This window comes from Gigantopelta aegis, chromosome 8 (assembly GCF_016097555.1).
Source record: "Gigantopelta aegis isolate Gae_Host chromosome 8, Gae_host_genome, whole genome shotgun sequence".
Classification (NCBI taxonomy): Eukaryota; Metazoa; Mollusca; class Gastropoda; order Neomphalida; family Peltospiridae; genus Gigantopelta; species Gigantopelta aegis.
This window is the reverse complement of record NC_054706.1, coordinates 46,560,039-46,581,354: the sequence shown is the minus strand read 5'-3', so window position 1 is coordinate 46,581,354 and position 21,316 is coordinate 46,560,039. Positions and strand designations below refer to the sequence as shown.

The 21,316-nt window shown below is 37.4% G+C and overlaps 1 protein-coding gene across 1 annotated transcript in view; it reads left to right on the top strand.

Moving 5' to 3' along the window:
* Positions 1–21,316, top strand: part of LOC121379690 (copine-3-like) — a 32,487-nt gene that overhangs the window by 8,042 nt on the left and 3,129 nt on the right. Inside the window, exons 4-17 of the mRNA XM_041508341.1 lie at positions 863–975; positions 3,842–3,963; positions 5,115–5,209; positions 5,694–5,783; positions 6,384–6,458; positions 7,191–7,286; positions 8,181–8,332; positions 8,858–8,886; positions 9,696–9,752; positions 11,578–11,751; positions 13,506–13,658; positions 14,756–14,866; positions 17,864–17,992; positions 19,597–19,819. Coding sequence (XP_041364275.1) covers positions 863–975; positions 3,842–3,963; positions 5,115–5,209; positions 5,694–5,783; positions 6,384–6,458; positions 7,191–7,286; positions 8,181–8,332; positions 8,858–8,886; positions 9,696–9,752; positions 11,578–11,751; positions 13,506–13,658; positions 14,756–14,866; positions 17,864–17,992; positions 19,597–19,819 — 1,619 coding nt within the window. The remainder of the gene's footprint in view (positions 1–862; positions 976–3,841; positions 3,964–5,114; positions 5,210–5,693; positions 5,784–6,383; positions 6,459–7,190; positions 7,287–8,180; positions 8,333–8,857; positions 8,887–9,695; positions 9,753–11,577; positions 11,752–13,505; positions 13,659–14,755; positions 14,867–17,863; positions 17,993–19,596; positions 19,820–21,316) is intronic.

The window sequence follows — 21,316 nt, the reverse complement described above, 5'->3', positions numbered from 1 at the left end:
CTTTAATAAATTGTCAAATGGGGGAGGGATATACCTCGGTCGATAAAACTCTTCTTGCCTGCAACCATTGCTATTAAGAGTATGGCCAAAAATATACCCCGTAAAATAATCTTCACGGCATTTTCCACGGCAGTTTTATGGTTAATATGTAAGAAAGGAATTTAATTTTTCAGTATTACGCTTACAAAAATAAATAATTATTAACCAAGAAAAGTGACATAGAAAATTTAAAGTTCGAGAAAAAATTAAAACAACCTCCAACCCATTGTCGATCGCCGGGTTTATTGCCAGTTTGGCGCCTGAGATGTTAGGTCGTGGAATGAAACCCCCTGGGCAGATCTATTTATTTTCACCCCACCCCGTCACAACCAGTATCCCGATTTTGTATATCAAAATATGAAAAGCCGTGGTATGTCCTGTCCTGCCTGTGGGAAAGAGTATACTGTGTTGTGTTGTTATTGGAAACAAATGAAGGGTCCACGGGAATGACCGGTGATGTCGCATTTTTAGTAAGGTGATACTTTTTTTTAATTTTAACATTTACAACTCTGCAATCGTGGAATATTTATGACTAAAAAAGCATAATTTACCTTTAATGGCCTACCATAATGATAGGTTTTTAATTTAGTGTGTCATTGTGACCTTGAGATACACGACCGTTATGATACTGACTATCTGTTTGGACATCATAGGTTATTTCCGTGGACCCTTCAAAGGGAATGGGATTCCTGTGAAGACTATGTATTTATAACTATCAAACGTTAGCTAATTTATTACGTCCAGCCATGCTACGACAATGCAACACGTTGTGTTCACGTAACCCTAAGACTAATCCTAACTCTAATCTGGTAATTTGTTTCAGATCCAATGACTTAAGGAATCACGACTTCGTTGGGTCCGTGGAACTAGTTCTGGAATCTCTGGTGGATTTGAGCAAACCGTGGACGACCACGACCAGGGTGTTACGGGTGGCTGGTAACAAACCTCTTTCTAGACTACTCAGCTTTTCAGTTACCGAGTACCGGCTCACTGTACACAATCCCAAAAGATTTTTGAAAGGAGCTACCTTTCTCAGAGGCGGATCTGGGGTCGGGGGGCAGGGCCCGCCCCCCCCCCCCTCGACAGTTATAATTTTATTATATATTAATTTTCATTTTTCTGTTTACGATCCCCCTCCAAACCTCCCCCAAAGTTCCCTTGGCATTCCGCATCATGTCATTGACACCCTCCCCCCCCCAAAAAAAATGGATTTTCTGGATCCGCCTCTATTTCTACCAATTAAGTCAAATCAACCAATTAGCCCCATTTTCAATTTTGATGAACCATTCTAAATTATGCGTCAAAATTAACAATATGTTCTATTTGGCGTTAATCGTACGGGACATCTGCAAATTCAATGGTACCAAAACCAACCCTCGCCTGCTACCGATCATTGTCGGGCTGCTTGTGCTCCCCTGTACATGCAAGCGCGGGCGAATCTCTCTCCCACCCACCCAACCCCTTTCCTGTCCTGGACAAAAGAGCCGGAAAAAGCCGGAATCTGTGCCCATGACAGGCGTGCGCTACAACAGCTTGCTCTGAATGTGTACTTATAACCCTTCATTATTTTTCGTTCTGGTATATAAAAGGCCGTGGTATGTGCTAACATGTCTGTGGGATGGTGCATATAGAAGATCCCTTGCTACTAATGGAAAAAAGGTACCGGGTTTCCTCAAAAAGACTATATGTCAAAACTATCACATGTTTGACATCCAATAGCCGATGATTAATAAATCAATGTGCTCTAGTGGTGTCGTTAAACAAAAAAAAACTTTTTTTTTCTTTTTCTTTTTTTCTTTTTTTTAATTGGGCTGGCCTTTTCACGAGTTGGTCCAAGTGCCCCTTTTTTCCCTTTAGCCCGCCCCCCCCCCCCTCCATTTTGTCCTGGATCCACCCCTGGTGTTTGTGTAATAGCTTAATATAGTTCGATTTAGGAGATAGCTCTTCATTACAATAAAAATATAAAATACTGAAATATCTTTCTTTGATGTTTGCAAATAGGTTGACGTCTGTAGTGTTTAAATAGCTCATTCGTTTGAAGTTGCTTGCTGTTTTTATTTCTAAATGAGGTAAACTTTCGCTTACATATTAGTTAAATAAGGAGATGATCTGGTTTATCGGTGAATAACTCAAAATTATGCGATTAATCTATAATGTTTTAGCGACTATACTTCCTTTAAAAAACAAATAGCCGTCGCGTAGCCCTCTGGACATTGTTTCATTTTCACGAATGTATTCTGACATAAACATTGCATACAAAAGTTAATGGTGGTTTACAACATCTTTCACGACCGGTATATCAAAGGACGTGGTATGTGCTATCCTGTCTGTTGGATGGTGCATATAAAACATTCCTTGCAACTAATAAACAAATTTAGCGGGTTTCTTCTCTAAGACTATATGTTAAAATTACTTAATGTTTTATATCCAATAGCCGATGATTAATAGGTCAATGTGCTCTAGTGGTGTCGTTAAACAAAACAAACTTTAACTTTAACTGTACAGTGCGGGATTTAACTCAGTCGGTTGAGTGCTCGCCTGGCGTGCTTGTGTCGCAGGATCGAACCATCTCGGTGGATCCATTCAAGGGATCTTTTATATGCACCATCCCACAGACAGGGTATTACATACATGCCTTTAACATACCAGTCGTGGTGCACTGGATGGAACGAGAAATGACCCAATGGGAGTCAGAATTACTAATTGTTTGACATCCAGTAGCCGATGATTAATTAATCAATGTGCTCCAGTGGTGTCGTTAAAACAAAAAGCAAAAAAAACCTTTAACTTAGCAACATCTACCTTTAACTCTTCATTTCGGCCGGGTTTGGGATATACATGTAACTCGAAGATAGTTGAGGTGTGTGCCCATGATAGCGTGCTTCAACCTTAATTGGATATCAGCACGAAAATAAGTTGAAATGAAAATGAAAAGTGCTTTTAAAAAAGACTTGCTGCTTTTCGGTAGGAGTAGCCTTCGTGACAACAGCTTTCTTTCTCTCATTCTGTAGACACAATGTGAAAATATCCATTTGTTAGACAGCAAATATCCAGAGTTTAGATTAAACGATTCTCAAAGCGTGCTTGTTGGGGAAGGGGGTGATGTTGATAATACATGTATATGAAGGGTCCACGGGGATAACCTGTGATATCACATTTTTTGTAAGGTCATATTTTTGTTTAATTTTAAAGGGACATTCCCGAGTTTGCTGCATTGTAAGATGTTTCCGACTAATAAAATAGTTCTACGATTAAACTTACATATTAAATATATTTTCTTGTTTAGAATATCAGTGCCTGTATATTCAATGTGTTTCTGGTCATCTTAATATTTATAAGAAGCCCAAACTGGATTTTATCTTCAAATAATTTCGTACGTACGAAAAAATATTTTTTCGGAAATAAAATTAAATTTAACCTAGTACAAATATTAGAACAATCAGAAACACGTTTAATATACAGCCACTAATATTTTATGCAGAAAAATATAGTTGATATGTAATTACAGTCGTCAAAAAGTCTCTGTTAGTCGATAACATCTTTAAAATTGCAGCAAACTCAGGAATGTCCCTTTAACGTTTACAACTGTACAATCTTGGAATATTTATGCCTAAAAAAGCATAATTCACCAACTACTTTTAATGGCCTAGCATAATTATAGGTTTTTAATTTAGTGTGTCATTGTGACCTTGCCATACACTACCGTTATAATACTGACTATATGTTTCAACATCATAGGTTATTCCCGTGAACCCTTTATATATCTACAATAAAATATTAATATTATATTTCACTAATCCAGGTGACCCCAAACCTCGAGGTTTGATGAACATCACAGCGGAACTAATTAAGCAGACGAAAGGAAAAGTCCAGTTCCACATAGCCGGCCATAAGCTGGGCAAAGTTGGCCTCTTTGCAAAAAAGGTATTTATAGTTCCACGTTATTGTTTTGTTACTATAGTTCTATTTATTTACGACTGTCACACTTCGATATGTACATACAACAGTTAGTTTAGTCAACCGTTCGTCGTTATGTTGGTTGGTTGGTTGGTTGGTTGGTTGGTTGTTACGCTTCACATTAAACCGATCGATCACTTTTGGAACCAGTCAAAATAGTTTTCAAACGTTTTAGTGACATTCATTTCAATTTATTTTCGTGCTTATATCCAATTAACGCTCAAGCACGCTGTCCAAGGCACACACATCTCAGCTATCTGGGCTGTCTGTCTGGAGGACAGTGGGTTAGTGATTAGTGAGAGAGAAGAGGGTGTTGTGGTCTTACCATATACCCATTGTGTCGTTAAAGCTCGCTCTGGGTGGGAGCCGGTACCGGGCTGCGAACCCTGGACCTACCAGCCTGTAGTCCGATGGCTTGACCACGACACCACCGAGGCCAGTGTTTAGTGACAAACAGTTAGCTGTACTGAACGTAAACAGGCCTCCATTTTATTTTCGCTGTGTCCACAGCATCATTAATTGCTGGTGTCGTCCTTATCAAGCTGGTCAGTGATGCACGTAAACAGTTGATAACAACATCAATCAATGATAGATGTATTTAGTAGCGTTTCTAATACCAAAGGGAAATAAAGCACGAAACAATTTGGTTCATATTAAGGGTCTCTCCTGACTTTGCTACCAATTCCAATTAACAGATCCTTTTACATATTATATATTAATGTCACTTTCTTGTTTTGAATACCAGTGTCTATATTTACAATATGCCTGCGGTTGCCTCCTAATGTTTGTTTGTAACATTTACTGATCAGTATATAATTTTGTTTTTGGTACGTACGTAGTAGTAGTAATAATTATAATAGTAGTAGTAGTAGTAGTAGTAGTGATAATGGTGGTGGTGGTGGTAGTAGTGGTGGCGGTAGTGATGTTAGTAGTAGTAGTAGCAGCAGTAGCAGTATTAGTATTGATGTTGTTGTTGTTGTTACTTTTGCTGTTGCTGCTGTTGATGTTGCTGTTGCCGTTGTTGTTGCTGTCGTTGCTGCTGTTATTGCTGTTGTTGCTGCTGCTGTTGTTGTTGTTTAAACATATTGTCTTCAGTGATGTATTGTATATTTTTTCAGCCGGATGCTTACCTAGAAATAGGTCGAGAAATCAACAGCGTCACCTACCAGCCTATCTTCAGAACGGAAGTGCAATACAAATCTAGAGAGCCGTGGTAATGTAAAGAGTTTGCCGTCTTTCGCAGTCTTTACACTCTAAACTTAAAGACACTGAAAAGATATATACAGTTAAAGTGGCAGACTCTAGTTTTTAAAGACTTCGGCGTGTTTTTCAATATTAGAGTTAGTTTTGATCATTGAAAACATTGTATAGATGATCTATTTCTGTACATTCGACGTGTTTCTAATACCACAAAATGTATTTTTCATATTTTAAAAATGCATGTACTTCTGAGAAGTAAAGGTCATAGTGACGAACACTCTAGTCTATTTTAACGCCACAGACTCTTGTTTCACTCTGTTGTAACGTTATCCAAATGTGTTACAGGTTTGTAGATTAACTAAAGTTAGTGTCCATTTTTTACGCGTTGAAATTAAGATCTACGACTTTCTTTAATCAATATTTTGGCATATAATTTAATGACGGCTATCTAGACTGAAAACTAAATTTTCACCGATAAGTTTAATTTTGAATTTTAGGTGGCGACCTTGGGAGATTGGCGTCCAGAAACTGTGTAACGACCAATGGGATCGGTCCATACAGTTTTCATGTTGGCATTCTAATTATGGGTAATGCGTTTAACGAACGTGATAGAAATACACCCTGCTTGTAACAATTATATTGTCCTTTTATAGCTCATACATATGTCTATATTTTTTCAAAAAACAAACCTAACCTCGTCTCCATTATTTTTCAGGAATGGAGAGTTACTCGGACATGCCCCTACTTAAAATACACCACTAAATAATAATTTTTATGTGAATATATGTTAGTATGGATTTTAACGCCAATGATTTTGGTGGGTTAATTAAGTAGGGCTTCATCACTCCATTACTGAAAAATAATGGAGCGTTGAGACAATACTGTGACTTCGCAGGTGTATTTTACTATAAAATCTTCTGTAACCAGACAAAAGGTACATTTTAAAACTAAATATAGCAAATTTGGGGGTTTAAAAAAAAAAGTTTTTAGAGGAGCGTGGGCAATGGGCTTTATCAATTTAGCAAGTTATATTAATTGATAAAGAGTCTGCTGATAAAATTGAGCAGGCTATATATTAATGTTTTCGCTAATATATATATATATATATATATATATATATATATATATATATAATATATATATATATATATATTCAAATATTATATATTTAATTGGTTCATTTGCAGAGGAATAGCAAGTTCACCGAACGTGCTTCTAGGTGTAACAACCACCACTTTGAGAGAACTCGACAGCATGAAAAGGTGACACATTATTATATTTTATATGATAAAGTTGTATATTTTTTAACTATTTATTATCCCTAATATGCTGTGAGTGCCATATTTTAAATATTTATTTGAGATAAGTAACTTCAAAATAATTAATCCAACGCAATTTAACTCTGTTAACAAGTAGAATATGACGACTATATATTGAGGAATGCAATACTGACAGAAAACTTCGTAACACAAACATCATACGGACAGTTCTCTTTGACAATTATATTTGTATATATATTTTTTTAAGTTTTAAAGTTATTTCTTTAAATTATATTTATTAAATTAACTGCCTTTAACAGCTATGACACCGATGCCCGATGACAATTAAATTTTCCATATGTCTGTCTGTCTCTGTGCCTCTGCCTCTGCCTCTCCCTCTCTCTCTCTCTCTCTCTCTCTCTCTCTCTCTCTCTCTCTCTCTCTCTCTCTCTCTCTCTCTCTCTCTCTCTCTCTCTCTCTCTCTCTCTATATATATATATATATATCGTTCTCTGTATCTGTATCTCTCTTTCTTTCTCTCTCTCTCTCTCTCTCTCTCTCTCTCTCTCTCTCTCATCTCTCCTCTCTCTCTCTCCTCTTCTCTCTCTCATCTCTCTCTGTATGTGTATGTATATATATATATATAATATATATATATATATATATATATATATATATATATATCACAACAGCTTTACTTGATTGTGTATGGACGTTAACAAATATATTTTTCAGCGACCATAACTATAAACGTCTAGACCTCAAATGTCCGAAGAAAGAAAAGAAGAAGAAAAATGCTTTTTCTGGTAGCTTAAGATTTTATCAGTACAGGTAAGGACCCAACAAAATGCTTTCTTCTGGGTTTCCTAATTCTGTATCCAATATGCGGTAAATTATAACACCCAAATATTAAAACTTTTTTTTAATGCATGCCAAATAAAGTCAAGCTATTTTTATATTTTATTTTTATTATATGGGTGGATCATAGTTGGTCTTCATCAAGATGGGGGTCATTTGTTTTATTTCTGGTGGCCATCTTGGCTGTTAACGGTAAAAACGAGGTCAATGAAAATTATGATATTATTTTTTTTTTTTTTTTTTTTTTTTGAAATGGCATATATGCTCAAAATTTTTAGATAAGAGCAAGACACGTAAGTGTGGAATATATGATAGTTTTGGTCTTTTGTCATGTGATCGAAATTGTTGACACATTAATTAAGGTGAAGTGTTTAAAAAGGAGCATTTTATGACCACCATTACAGTACGGATGACGTGGAACATCTGTGAAAATTAATTCTTTTCGATTGTCAGTTCAGAGTCGAGATGCAACCATTCGTGTGATGGATTCATCCCCAAGGGGGATTCAGATTCGTGAAGTTAATAGCCATAGATTTATTACACAATTACAGTTATACCATCATCGACATCTAAGGCCATGTTATGTCTTTTCGCTTGTCATCAGGGCGTCGCGAAACCAATATTTGTTGATGGATGACTACCCAAGCACATTTTTTGAGCCACACACAGAGCGACTAGAGAGAGATGAGGAGAGAGGAGAGAGGATTAGAGGCTAAGTGTAGAGGAGGCTCATCGAGATGAGAAGAGAGCAGGAGACTGAGAGCGATTTAGGAGTAGGGCGTCGAGGATGGGAGGGACAGATAGAGGATGTGCTCCTCAGGGGGAGGGATGGGGACTCGAGCACATTTTTTGAGACACACTTTCGAGGGAGCCCTCGGGGGGAGTCGCTCTCCTGAGGATCGAGAGAGAGGCGAGTCGCCCAGAGATCGATCTCTGGAGGGAGAGAGAGATGGAGAGATTAGCTTTCGAGAGCGGACTCGAGGAGGAGGATGCACCCACGTGGAGAGCAGCTCTCGAGAGTTAGCCTTCCGAGCGAGAGAGGATGAGGGAGGAGAGAGAGGAGAGACCGATTGACATAGTAGAGGAGAGAGAGCGAGGCGGGGAGAGATGGCGTTCACCGCACGAGAGAGAGCCGAGAGGTTGCTGTCCGAGAGAGGGAAGGGCAGAACCGGGGAGAGGGAGGGGGGGAGGGAGAGAGAGAGAGAGATCGAGAGTCCGAGGAGGAGAGAGAGAGAGATAGAGAGAGAAGAGAGAGGAGAGAAGAGAGACAGAGACGAGCAGAGTGGGAGAGAGGAGAGGAGGCTGGAGAGGGGGAGGAGGGAGGGGAGGGAGGGAGGGCAGGGAGGAGAGAGAGAGAGAGAGAGAGAGAGAGAAGGAGAGAGAGAGAGAGAGAGCAAAATGTTAGATACTAAATTGACAGTTTACACAAATGCTGAGGTGTCGTTAACCAAACATCCTTGTCCTATCCTTTATTTATATAAGGTTGCAGCAACCAAATCCAAAAATCAATATTAACGACGTCTGTGAAAATGTTTTTATTGTAGAATGCTCAAAGATAAACCCTCATGGCTATGTTTTACTGTAGAACTGTACAAACAAAATGTCAAAACTATTTTAAACATATATCACCGTATTATCACATTTCATAACGGAGCTGATTGGTTCCCTTAATATCAGATAAGGGTGTATACTACCAAATCAAATCCCATAGACGACAATAGTAACATATGTGGCTAAAACTCCTACCTGCAACGTATCAACCGACATAAACGCCATGGATATAAATACTACCACCCCTTACACTTAAAGTGAATCAGAAATAAATGGGGGTCAAGCTGCTCGTTTCTGAGATAACGGGTAGCGTCTATGACTACCCTAGTTTCGCACAAAATTCGAGTACAGGGGGTTTTTTTTTTGTTGATTTTTTTTTTTTACAGGTACCCATACATGTTTCAAGCACAAAGCTACTTGACACATTGGTACTAGATGAAATAAAATTGCACTTTTTTTTTTACCCAGATAAAACTATTATTTTTTACAACCAACACACTCACATTTATAACCAATCACAGGACTTGTGGTGTTCACTTCTCTATCAAAAGTTGGGTGCACCTCGAACTTTGACCCAGCCGGAAGTTATTTGGTTTAGTACTACCATAAAGGATGGCTTTGGCATATCTCTGAGGTGTGTGTGTTGTGTGTGTGTGTGTGTGTGTGTGTGTGGTGTGTGTGTGTGACTGTATTTGTGTATATCTAATGAGTGTATTTGTGTGTACGTGTGTATGTATATTAATACGTCTGTGTGAGTGTGTATGTATGTGCTCGTGTGTTTTGTGTTTATGAGCGTCCGTACGTGTTTAAACATGTTTCTTTATATTTCAGTCATCTAATGGTGAAATATCGGATAAGCTCTCACTGCATAGCACTTGTGATGCAAGAGTGAGTGTCTTTCATAATAACTATTTTATATAAATAAAATGATAAATAAATAATAATAATAATAAACTGACTTAATAACAAGATATTAGACTGGTAATCATCAGTATCAGGATTTAGGATTATGGTTAAAGGGACATTCCTGAGTTTGCTGCATTTTTTAACAGAGACTTTTAACGATTGTAATTACATGTCAAAGATATTTTTCTGCATAAAATGTTAGTGGCTGTATATTAAACTTACGTTGTAATATTTTACTAGGTTAAATTTCATTTTATTTCCTAAAAATTAAAACAAATTTGTACGTACGAATGTATTTGAAGACAAAATCCAGTTTGGGCTTCTTACAAATATTGAGATAACCGGAAACACATTGAATATACAGACACTGATATTCTAAACAAGAAAATATATGTAATATGAAAGTTTAATCGTAGAAATATTTTATTAGTCGGAAACATCTTACAATGCAGGAAACTCGGGAATGTGCCTTTAAGAAGTCGTATACGTTTGTTTTGTATGTGTTAATGTGATTGCAGGCAGAGGGTTAAACACGCTTATAGTGGGCACGGCCTTTACTCAACTCAGGATTTGATCACTTACTAAGAGAGGGGAGGGAAAGGGAAAACTCGATGGAGAGAAGAAATTTGCAAAACGTTTATCTAGTAATAAATTTATTTCAGAAAAACAAAAAAATCAAGTTAAAATTGGGCAAAAATTTAGACGGTTCACCAAAAAGTAAAACGCGGACTATTAATGTATGAAAATAAGAATCTAAAAATAGCTCGTAAGCAAACGTGTGCGGTGTTTGATTTTATGTTTTGTAAGATAAAAGAAGTCTTAAAGGAGCGAACCCTAGTTTCAACCCGTAAAAATGGACACTAAGTTTAATTAATCTACAATCCTGTAACGCATTTTGATACGATCATAACAAAGAGAAGCTAAAGTTTGTGATGTTTAGACAGGGAAATATTGTCTAAAATTAACTAGAACTTGTCTCGATAACCATTACTTCTCAGACGAACGTGCAAAATTTAATATTCTAAATAATAAAATGTAAGTATTTCTAATTTGAATTATAAAAAAACCGGCTTTAATAGTGAAAAATACGTCGTTGTGTTTAAAGAGTAGGGTCCGTCACTTTAATATTCTAATGTACTTCATGCGACCAGGATTATTGTTGTTTTGATGGATATTTATAATATAATATAAAGCAAGCACATAAATTACATTAATATTTATTTCAATTAATTTTTGTGTATTTTTAATGAAAAACAAGTGCCCTGAAAATGGTGAAAATGCCCCAAAAGTGTTTGGTCTACCATGCCTTGCCTAATTTCTGGGGAAATCACTATATATTATGTTTATCAGCTAACCATTAATACAACTAGAGCTGTTTGTAGTTTCATTGTTTCTAATATCGCAACCTCAAACGTTGTTTGGTTGTTTATTTTGTTTTGTTTTGGTTTGAAGATTACGGGGGAAGACGGTGGAGGTATTCCTTTTTTTCTTGTTTTTGTTTGTTTGGGGTTTTTTCTGTCTCTGTCTCCGTCTCGATCTCATTGTGTGTCTCTGTCACTTTTACTCTCCCACTATCTCTTTCCATATCTCCCTCTCCCTCTATCTCTCAGTTTCTCGTTCTCTGTGTCTGTCTCTCTGTCTCTCTCTCTCTGTGTCTATCTCTCTCTCTCTGTGTCTGTCTCTCTCTCTCTCTCTCTCTCTCTCTCTCTCTCTCTCTCTCTCTCTCTCTCTCTCTCTCTCTCTCTCTCTCTCTCTGTCAAAACTGAAGATCTTGTTTCTCTCACGTTATAATGTTTTCTTCACCCAGAACAACCAGTATTTAAACACAATAGAATCCCTGGGCGCTTTGATCGCGCGATACGACGTTGAACAGAAGGTAGCCCTGTTCGGGTTTGGGGCCAAAACGACGGCCGAAGGCAACCCGAAGACTTGCTTTCCCATTCTAGACAAGAACTCCAACATTTGGGTCAAAGGGATTAAGGTACGTAGCGCCTTTGATATCATGTAATATGTCGATAGTGAAACCTTGGCCCGCGCTTATAAAACTTTTGAAGTCCAAACTATACTAAAAGTCCAATTTGCTCCAGTTTGTGAGAGGGGTTGTCACGACAATGAAGCATTCGTGCAGACATTGGATAAGATTAAGCTTTTATAACCAAGTAACCTTGACAACAGTTTTCTGAACCACTTAAAAAACGTTTTGATTCATAGTTTTATTTTATAGACGATAATTAGGTGATTTGATAATGGTGTGTATGTTATAAAACATTTTTAATTCACATATGAACGCATTTAGTCATTTAGAATTTGTATTACTTTCTTGTTTATTGTAATCTCGGATTCAGACATCATAAATTCTGATTTGCGCAATTACCTAACAAAGAAATATACTTCCACCTACTTATTTAAACGTTTTCTAAGAAGGTTAGCAACTATCCACAATGCTAATAATGGGTGAGCCTTTATGTTGAAATATTGTTTTAAGAAGAAAAACTGCACAATCAACTAACTAGGCCTAAAAAAGAAAACAATTTTTACAATAAATGCATTTTGTTTTTCTCTAATATGACGTCAGTGATTAGAATCAGAATACCTCATACATACTTGTATTCTAGGATACGGTCAACCTACATCAGAATATCTCATACATACTTGTATTCCAGGGTGCGGTCAACCTACATCAGAATATCTCATACATACCTGTATTCCGGGTGCGGTCAACCTACATCAGAATATCTCATACATACCTGTATTCCAGGGTGTGGTCAACCTACATCAGAATATCTCATACATACTTTTATTCCAGGGTGCTGTCAACATACAGAATATCTCATACATACTTGTATTCCAGGGTGCGGTCAACCTACATCAGAATATCTCACACATACTTGTATTCCAGGGTGCGGTCAACCTACATCAGAATATATCATACATACTTGTATTCCAGGATGCGGTCAACCTACATCAGAATATCTCACACATACTTGTATTCTAGGATACGGTCAACCTACATCAGAATATCTCATACATACTTGTATTCCAGGATGCGGTCAACCTACATCAGAATATCTCATACATACTTGTATTCCAGGGTGCGGTCAACCTACATCAGAATATCTCATACATACTTGTATTCCAGGGTGCGGTCAACCTACATCAGAATATCTCATACATACTTGTATTCCAGGATGCGGTCAACCTACATCAGAATATCTCATACATACTTGTATTCCAGGGTGCGGTCAACCTACATCAGAATATCTCATACATACCTGTATTCCAGGATGCGGTCAACCTACATCAGAATATCTCATACATACTTGTATTCCATGATGCGGTCAACCTACATCAGAATATCTCATACATACTTGTATTCCAGGGTGCGGTCAAGCTACATCAGAATATCTCATACATACTTGTATTCCAGGATGCGGTCAACCTACATCAGAATATCTCACACATACTTGTATTCCAGGGTGCGGTCAACCTACATCAGAATATATCATACATACCTGTATTCCAGGGTGCGGTCAACCTACATCAGATTCCATATCTCACATCTCATACATACCTGTATTCCTAGGTCAACCTACATCGGTCAACCTACATCAGAATATCTCATACATACTTGTATTCCAGGGTGCGGTCAACCTACATCAGAATATCTCATACATACTTGTATTCCAGGATGCGGTCAACCTACATCAGAATATCTCATACATACTTGTATTCCAGGGTGCGGTCAAGGCTTACAACGCGATCCTCCCCACACTGCAGTTCTCAGGTCCAACCTACATCGCCCCCGCGATTTCTACCGTCTCCCGACTCATCAAGGACGAGAAGGTGACCCAGGACAGACAGATCTATTACGTTCTCCTCGTGTTGACAGTGAGTGTTTCTCAGAGTTGACAGGTTCTTACATCAGTACAGTGAGAGAGAAGAAATACGTAGCCTCAATGGTTATAGTATATGCACTTTTATTTCAAAGGGATCAGGATCTGTCAAGTCGGTACATAACAGACATAAGGTAGTACTAAACCAAATAACTTCCGGCTGGGTCAAAGTTCGAAGTGCACTGAACTTTTGATAGAGAAGTGAACCCCACAGGTCCTGTGATTGGTGATATGAGTGTGTTGGTTGTAAAAAAAAAGGTTCATCTGGGGAAAAAATGTGTACAATTTTATTTCATCTAGTACCACTGTGTCAAGTAGCGTTGTGCTTGAAACATGTATGGAGTACCTGTAAAACAAAACGTACTCGAGTTGTGTGCGGAACTAGTGTAGTCATAGACGCTACCCGTTATCTGAGAAATGAGCAGCTTGACCCACAATTTTTTCTGATTCACTTTAAGGTTGAGAGGTGGTAGTATTTATATCCGTGGCGTTTATGTCGACTGATACGCTACAGGTAGGAGTTTTAGCCACATATGTTACTAGTGTCGTCTTTGAGATTTGATTTGGTAGTATACACCCATAACACTTATGAATTCTCAAAGGAAGAAAGAAAAAACAAAAAGACACACTTTCTTTCACAAAAGGCCTATACCTCTATTTCGAATAATAACCCGAGTTTTTTTTATAGTTTTTTTTTTTTTTTTTTTTTTGGGGGGGGGGGGGGGGGGGGGTTAAAGTTTTCTTTTATGTTTGAGGGAGGGGTCTGAGGGGTTGGTTTGTCTCTCTCAAAGGTCATGGTGTATACTATCCTGCTTCCTGCTCAGAGGAAGTTTTGTATGACCGCTTAATGTTTTTTCGATCGCAGTAATCTATGCATCTGCAGCAGGTTTTCTCTTCTTTTTTTCTTTTGACCAAATGACGAAATAGTCAACTTTATGGTAGACTCAGAATATGTTGATGATTCGTTGCATAAATAGTGCATTATTTTCTTTCTAATGTTTCTCTGTTATCGTTTTAATACAAATGTCTGATTGTTAATCTGCAGTTCTGTTAATCTGCAGGTCAGAATGGTATTTCTTATTTCTTTTACAGGATGGTGTTATTAACGATATTGACGCCACAGTACATGAATTAATATCCACCAGTTCTCTCCCTTTATCCGTTATCATAACTGGCATCGGTCCTGCAGATTTTACTCTAATGGTAAGTACGTTGTTTTAACTAATAGTTAAAGTTTGTTTTGTTTAACGGCAACACTAGAGCACAATGATTTATTAATTTGGTAATTTCGACATATAGTCTTAGAGAGGAAACCCGTTAATTTTTTCCATTATTAGCAAGGGATCTTTTATATGCACCATCTCATAGGCAGGATAGCACATACCACGGCCTTTGATATACCAGTCGTGGTGCACTGGATTGGGCGAGAAATAGCCCAATGGGCCCACCAACGTGGATTTTTACTAATAGATGATTTATTCTTAAAATCTTCTTAAAAATCAATCTTTATATTTCAATAGATGGAATGGCACACATTTTCGGGGTTCCTGTGTTATAAGTCCTATCACAGGAAGAAGCATTTCGAATCAATATATAAATGGGAAATTGGAGAGGCCTAGTCCTTCTTCAAACTGAATCAGTCTTTGAAATGTGTAACGTATCTATGAGATACATTTACGATCGATCTCTCTCGATGGATTCGTGACTGGTGTATTAAGGATCAAGTATCGCAATTATCAAGAGCTAGACACCATGTAGACATAGATTAAAATGTATTGAGTGTTCGGTAAACATTCTTTTCCTTGCCTCTCCTCTTAAAGCTGCAATATCGCATCATCATATTGTAACCTCATCCACTCATTCACTGAAGAGACATTAAGCCTACAGAAAAAAAAGAAATGTTTTATTTAACGAAGCACTCAACACATTTTATTTACGGTTATATACAAGGAAGGAAATGTTTTATTTAACGACACACTCAACACATTTATTTATGGTTATATATGGCGTCGGACATATGGTTAAGGACCACACAGATATTGAGGGAGAATACCCGCTGTCGCCACTTCTTCTTCTTCTTACCATTACATGCAATTCGAAATCACATGAAAATATCTAATACTTTTCATTTTAAATCCGAGAGACGAACTGCTATTTTACTGGTTTGTGTTAAGAAATTGTGTGGGGGTTTTTTGGGGGTTTTTTTTAATTAATATTATTGTTGTTGGTTGTTTTTATTTAGGTATTTTCCGGAAGGGAGTGTTGTTTTTTGTTTGTTTTGGTGATTTTTTTTTCTAAAACAATTTCGCAACTGACTTGTATATTGTATGAAAGTTACTAACAATAACTGATAATAGTTCAAGGTTGCTTGTTTTGTTTAATGACCCCACTAGACCACATTGATTTATTAATCATTGGCTATTGGATGTCAAACATTTGGTCATTTGCGAATCGTCGAAGAGAAAACTCGCTACATTTGTCCATTATCAGCAAGGGCCTTTGATGTGCCAGACGTGGTGCACTAGTTCGGACGTCGATAGAGACAAAACCGAAATTTATAAATGCTACTAGTGTGTTTGTATTTTGTATGGTATAAACGAGGCGAGATTGTATCATTAGATAATAAAATTATACTGGAGATTGCACCTTTACAATGTACTAGATGTGTCACGTGGAACGCACTAGCTAACCCTTTGAGATAAACTAATAGTCTGTGACAGAAGACTCAATAAGTCGTCGTATTTAGTTGGTATGAAATGAGACGTTTTACACAAAAGGATCGACTAATCGATAAGTAAACATAAACCGCTTTGATTGGATTCATTGTGTTGTGGACACTCTAACGATTAGTTGATAACGGTCGTACTTAAAATCTGCCACAGTTGTACACTTGGCTGGTGTAACATTGATATATATAATATATATATATATATATATATATATATATATATATATATATATATATATATATATATATATATGGACAGATAGCTCAGATAGCTGGGGTGTGTGCCCATGACAGCATGCTTAAACCTTAATTGGATGTTAGCACCAAAATAAATTAAAGAAACTCATTCTGTCTTGAACAGGAGATTCATATCTTTGTATCTTTGATGCACTGGAGGCTATCTTTCCTGTCCTGTTCCAGCGGCGGTAAAGACAGAATACCCTACTGCCACTGGATATTATTATTGAAACAGAATTGTCAGGGTTGTTTCATATCTCGAACGCATACTGCAAACGCAACGCAAATACATTAATGGAATCGTAGTTTGAAAAAGAAAAAACTTAACGCGAATGCATACTGCAAACGCTTTAAAGGCACATTCCTGAGTTTGCAGCATTGTAAGATGTTTCCAACTAATAAACTATTTCTACGATTAAACTTGTATATTATATACATTTTCTTGTTTAGAATATCAATGTCTGTATATTCAGTGTGTTTTTGGTCGTCTTAATATTTGTAAGGAGCCCAAACTGGATTTTGTCTTCAAATAATTTCGTACGTACGAAAAAAGTATATTTTAGGAAATAAAATGAAATTTAACCTAGTATAAATATTACAACGACCAGAAACACGTATAATATACAGCCACTAATATGTTATGCAGACAAATATATTTGATATGTAATTCCAATCGTTAAAAAGTCTCTGTTAGTCGATAACATCTTAAATATTGCAGCAAACTCAAGAATGTCCCTTTAATGGAATCCTAGCTTAAGACTCGTGGGCAGCAAACTGAGGCCACATCCGATCGTCCTCGACTAGATAAACCACGTGTGACATCACACACTGAAGATAGTCAAATCCGCTTACGTCATCTGCGCGGTTGTTATCCATGTCTGTACATCCGAAGTGATTGTGGTCATCCTGGTGTTTATAATACCACGAAATACATTTTTCGGTGGGGTTTTTTGTTGTTGTTGTTGTTGTTGTTGTTTTTTGTTGTTTTTTGTTGTTGTTGTTTTTGTGTTTTTTGTGTTGTGGGTTTTTTTGGGGGGTTAAAACACACGTACCTCTGAAAAGTAACGGTTATGGAGACGAGCTCCTCGTTTCAACGTCACAGATTCTTGTTTTACTCTGTTGTAACTTTATTAAAATGTGTTACAGGTTTGCAGATCAACCGTACTTAGTGTCCATTTTCACGAGTTGAAACTAGTGTCTGCTACTTTAACACTTTTTATTCTGTCTGACTATAGGAGCAGTTTCACACGAGTGTTAACAAGCCCCTTACAGACGAACGGACGCGGAAGTCGGCGGAAAGACCTAACGTCCATTTTGTGTCATTGAAGAAAGATTCTTTCACAAGCGGAGGAGGTATTATGGTGGTAAGTAAAACATGCTAATATGCTATTTAAAACTAATGTATGATGTTAGAAGGCGAGGATCCAAATGGTGGTGGTGATGGTGGTGGTGGTGGCGGGAGGGTGATGAAGATGGAGATGCGCACTCCTCCCCTCCCTGAACAACATAGTGCCCTGTAAATCAAGCGTTTTAAACCAAAAATTTTGTTTTGTTTAACGACACCACTAGAGCACATTGATTTATTAATCATCGGCTATTGGATGTCAAACGTTTGGTGATTTTGACATTTAGTCTCAGAGTGGAAACCCGCTACATTGTTTTCATTAGTAGCAAGGGATCTTGTATATGCACCATGCACAGACAGGATAGCACATACCATCGTCTTTGATTTACCAGTCGTGGTGCACTGGCTGGGACGAAAAATAGTCCAATGGGCACCACCGACAGGGAGCGAGCGCTTTACCACTTGTCTACGCCCTGCCCCTTTTAAACGAATGTATGCAATTCGTGTATTCATTTTAGTAGGTTGTGATGTAATATCTTGAGTATTTCTAGGGTTCATTGCCACATATATTATTCTGGCTATTGTAAATTAGAATATTCTTGATGCCCATTTTATCTGCGTCTTCCCCACAAAATTCTTGCATCCACTCATCTGGCTTGATGCGCGGTCGGTCCAGGATCGATCCCCGTCGGTGGACTCATTGGGCTATTTCTCGTTCCAGCCAGTGCACCAGGACTGGCATATCAAAGGCCGTGGTATGTACTACCCTGTCCGTGTGATGGTGCATATAAAAGATCCCTTGTTGCCAATCGAAAAGAGTAGCCCATGAAGTGGCGACAGCGGGTTTCCTCTCTCAATATCGTTGTGGTCCTTAACCATATGTCTAACGTCATATAACCGAAAATAAAATGTGTTGAGTGCGTCGTTAAATAAAACATTTCCTTCCTTCCACTCCTCTGTTACTTCTATATGAAAACAGTTAGCAACATTCATAGATTAATTTTGTTTCTAATCATGGTTCAAATATCAGGAAAATAATTCAGTATATCATAGGCAGCTACCTTGGTAGAAAACTCGTGTCTTATTGTCTTAGCTGTACGGGGTGCAATTTGTTTTGATGCTTAATACAATGGATACAAGGTTGAGCATTGCCTGAATTTCATTCGTATTTTAGAGACCTAAATGAAATGTATCTTATTATTTATTAAAGTGTTTAGATGTATTTATTTTTAAAATTCATGGGCTTTCACAATAATTATCAACATGGTCCTTTCTTTTTTCTTTCTTTTTTTTTTTCTTCCGTTTTGTTTTGTTTTCTATTATTTTCTTTCTTTCTATTATTTTCTTTCTTTCTTTCTTTTCTTTCTTTCTTTCTTTCTTTCTTTTCTTTCTTTCTTTCTTTTTTTTTTTTTTTTTTACCCACTTCTTACCATCCTAAAAGTGTGTATTAAAATATCAATTTTTATCGACATTTTTCTCTTTTTTTTTTCTTTTTTAAAACATACAAGCTGATAATTGTGAACGATCCCCAATTATTCCTGTTTGCTTCGTTAACTGGTTGATTTGACCTGATCTGCCTAGAACCGAACTATCTACTAATTAATATAAAATGTATATTTTAAGATTCAGGAGGCCTTTGCGGCACTTTCGGTACATGTGACGCAGTACTTGAAGAAGAAAAACATCAGCCCAAACAAAGCCAAACTGATGAAGCTGGATCCTTTAAAGGGCTGGGTAAATCCGACAACGCGTCTCGTCAGTGAAGATGACCAGTTTGGTGATATTAAATCTCCCATCTCGACCAAGTCACTCAGGCCAAAGTCAGCCATCGTCGACAGTCTCACAGGTAAACAGTTTATTAATATATGTAATAAAATCTCCCATCTCGACTAAGTCAGTCAGACCAAAGTCAGCCATCGTCGACAGTCTCACAGGTAAACAGTTTATTAATATATGTAATAAAATCTCCCATCTCGACTAAGTCAGTCAGACCAAAGTCAGCCATCGTCGACAGTCTCACAGGTAAACAGTTTATTAATATATGTAATAAAATCTCCCGTCTCGACTAAGTCAGTCAGACCAAAGTCAGCCATCGTCGACAGTCTCACAGGAAAACGGTTTATTAATATATGTAATAAAATCTCCCGTCTCGACTAAGTCAGTCAGACCAAAGTCAGCCATCGTCGACAGTCTCACAGGTAAACAGTTTATTACTATATGTAATAAAATTTCCTGTCTCGACTAAGTCAGTCAGACCAAAGTCAGCCATCGTCGACAGTCTCACTGGTAAACAGTTTATTAATATATGTAATAAAATCTCCTGTCTCGACTAAGTCAGTCAGACCAAAGTCAACCATCGTCGACAGTCTCACTGGTAAACAGTTTATTAATATATGTAATAAAATCTCTCATCTCGACTAAGTCAGTCAGACCAAAGTCAACCATCGTCGACAGTCTCACAGGCAAACAGTTTATTAATATATCTAATAAAATCTCCCATCACGACCAAAGTCACCCATCGTCGATAGTCTCACTGGTAAACAGTTTATTAATATATCTAATAAACCTTTTTGGTTGTGTTTAACGACACCAATAGAGCGCATTGATTTATTAATCATCGGTTATTGAATGTCAAACTTTTGGTAATTCTGACATACAGTTTAAGAGAGAAAACCCGCTACATTTTTCTTTTAGTTGCAAGAGATCGTTTATATTCACCATTCCATAGACATGATAGCACATACCACAGACTTTGATATATTAGTTGTGATGCACTGGCTGGAACGAGAAATAGCCTTTTGGAACCATCAACGGGGATCGAACCTAAACCGACCGCACAACAGACTAGCGCTTTACCACCGGGCTACGTACCACTCCATTCTACGTAATAACCGGAATATATTAAACCTGGTTGCCATAAAATTGGGAACACGTCACAAATAATCGCAGACCAACAATGTTTATGGTAACAAAGTTACAGACGGTCGGCGTCGAATCTGAGAAGTTGAACTATTTGGGAATATTATTTCTGTGTCTGGTGTACGACGATCTATAGCAGTTTACGATAACCTGCAACGTGTTACACATTACACAAATGTAATTTTATTCGCACGTTTTTGTAAAGTTTCTTCTTAATTTCGTAATGGAAATTAAACACTGTCTGTGTTATTTTGTGTTATGCCTCTCTGTCTGTCGGTCTGTCTTATAGCTTCTCATTCTGACAGTTTCTCATTTGGTTTACACCTTAAACCTGAGTATGCGACTTTAATTCGGCTAACATTTGTATTTCTTTGGTCTATTATCCCATACGTCCCATTCATAATAATTCGTCCCTTGTATGCGT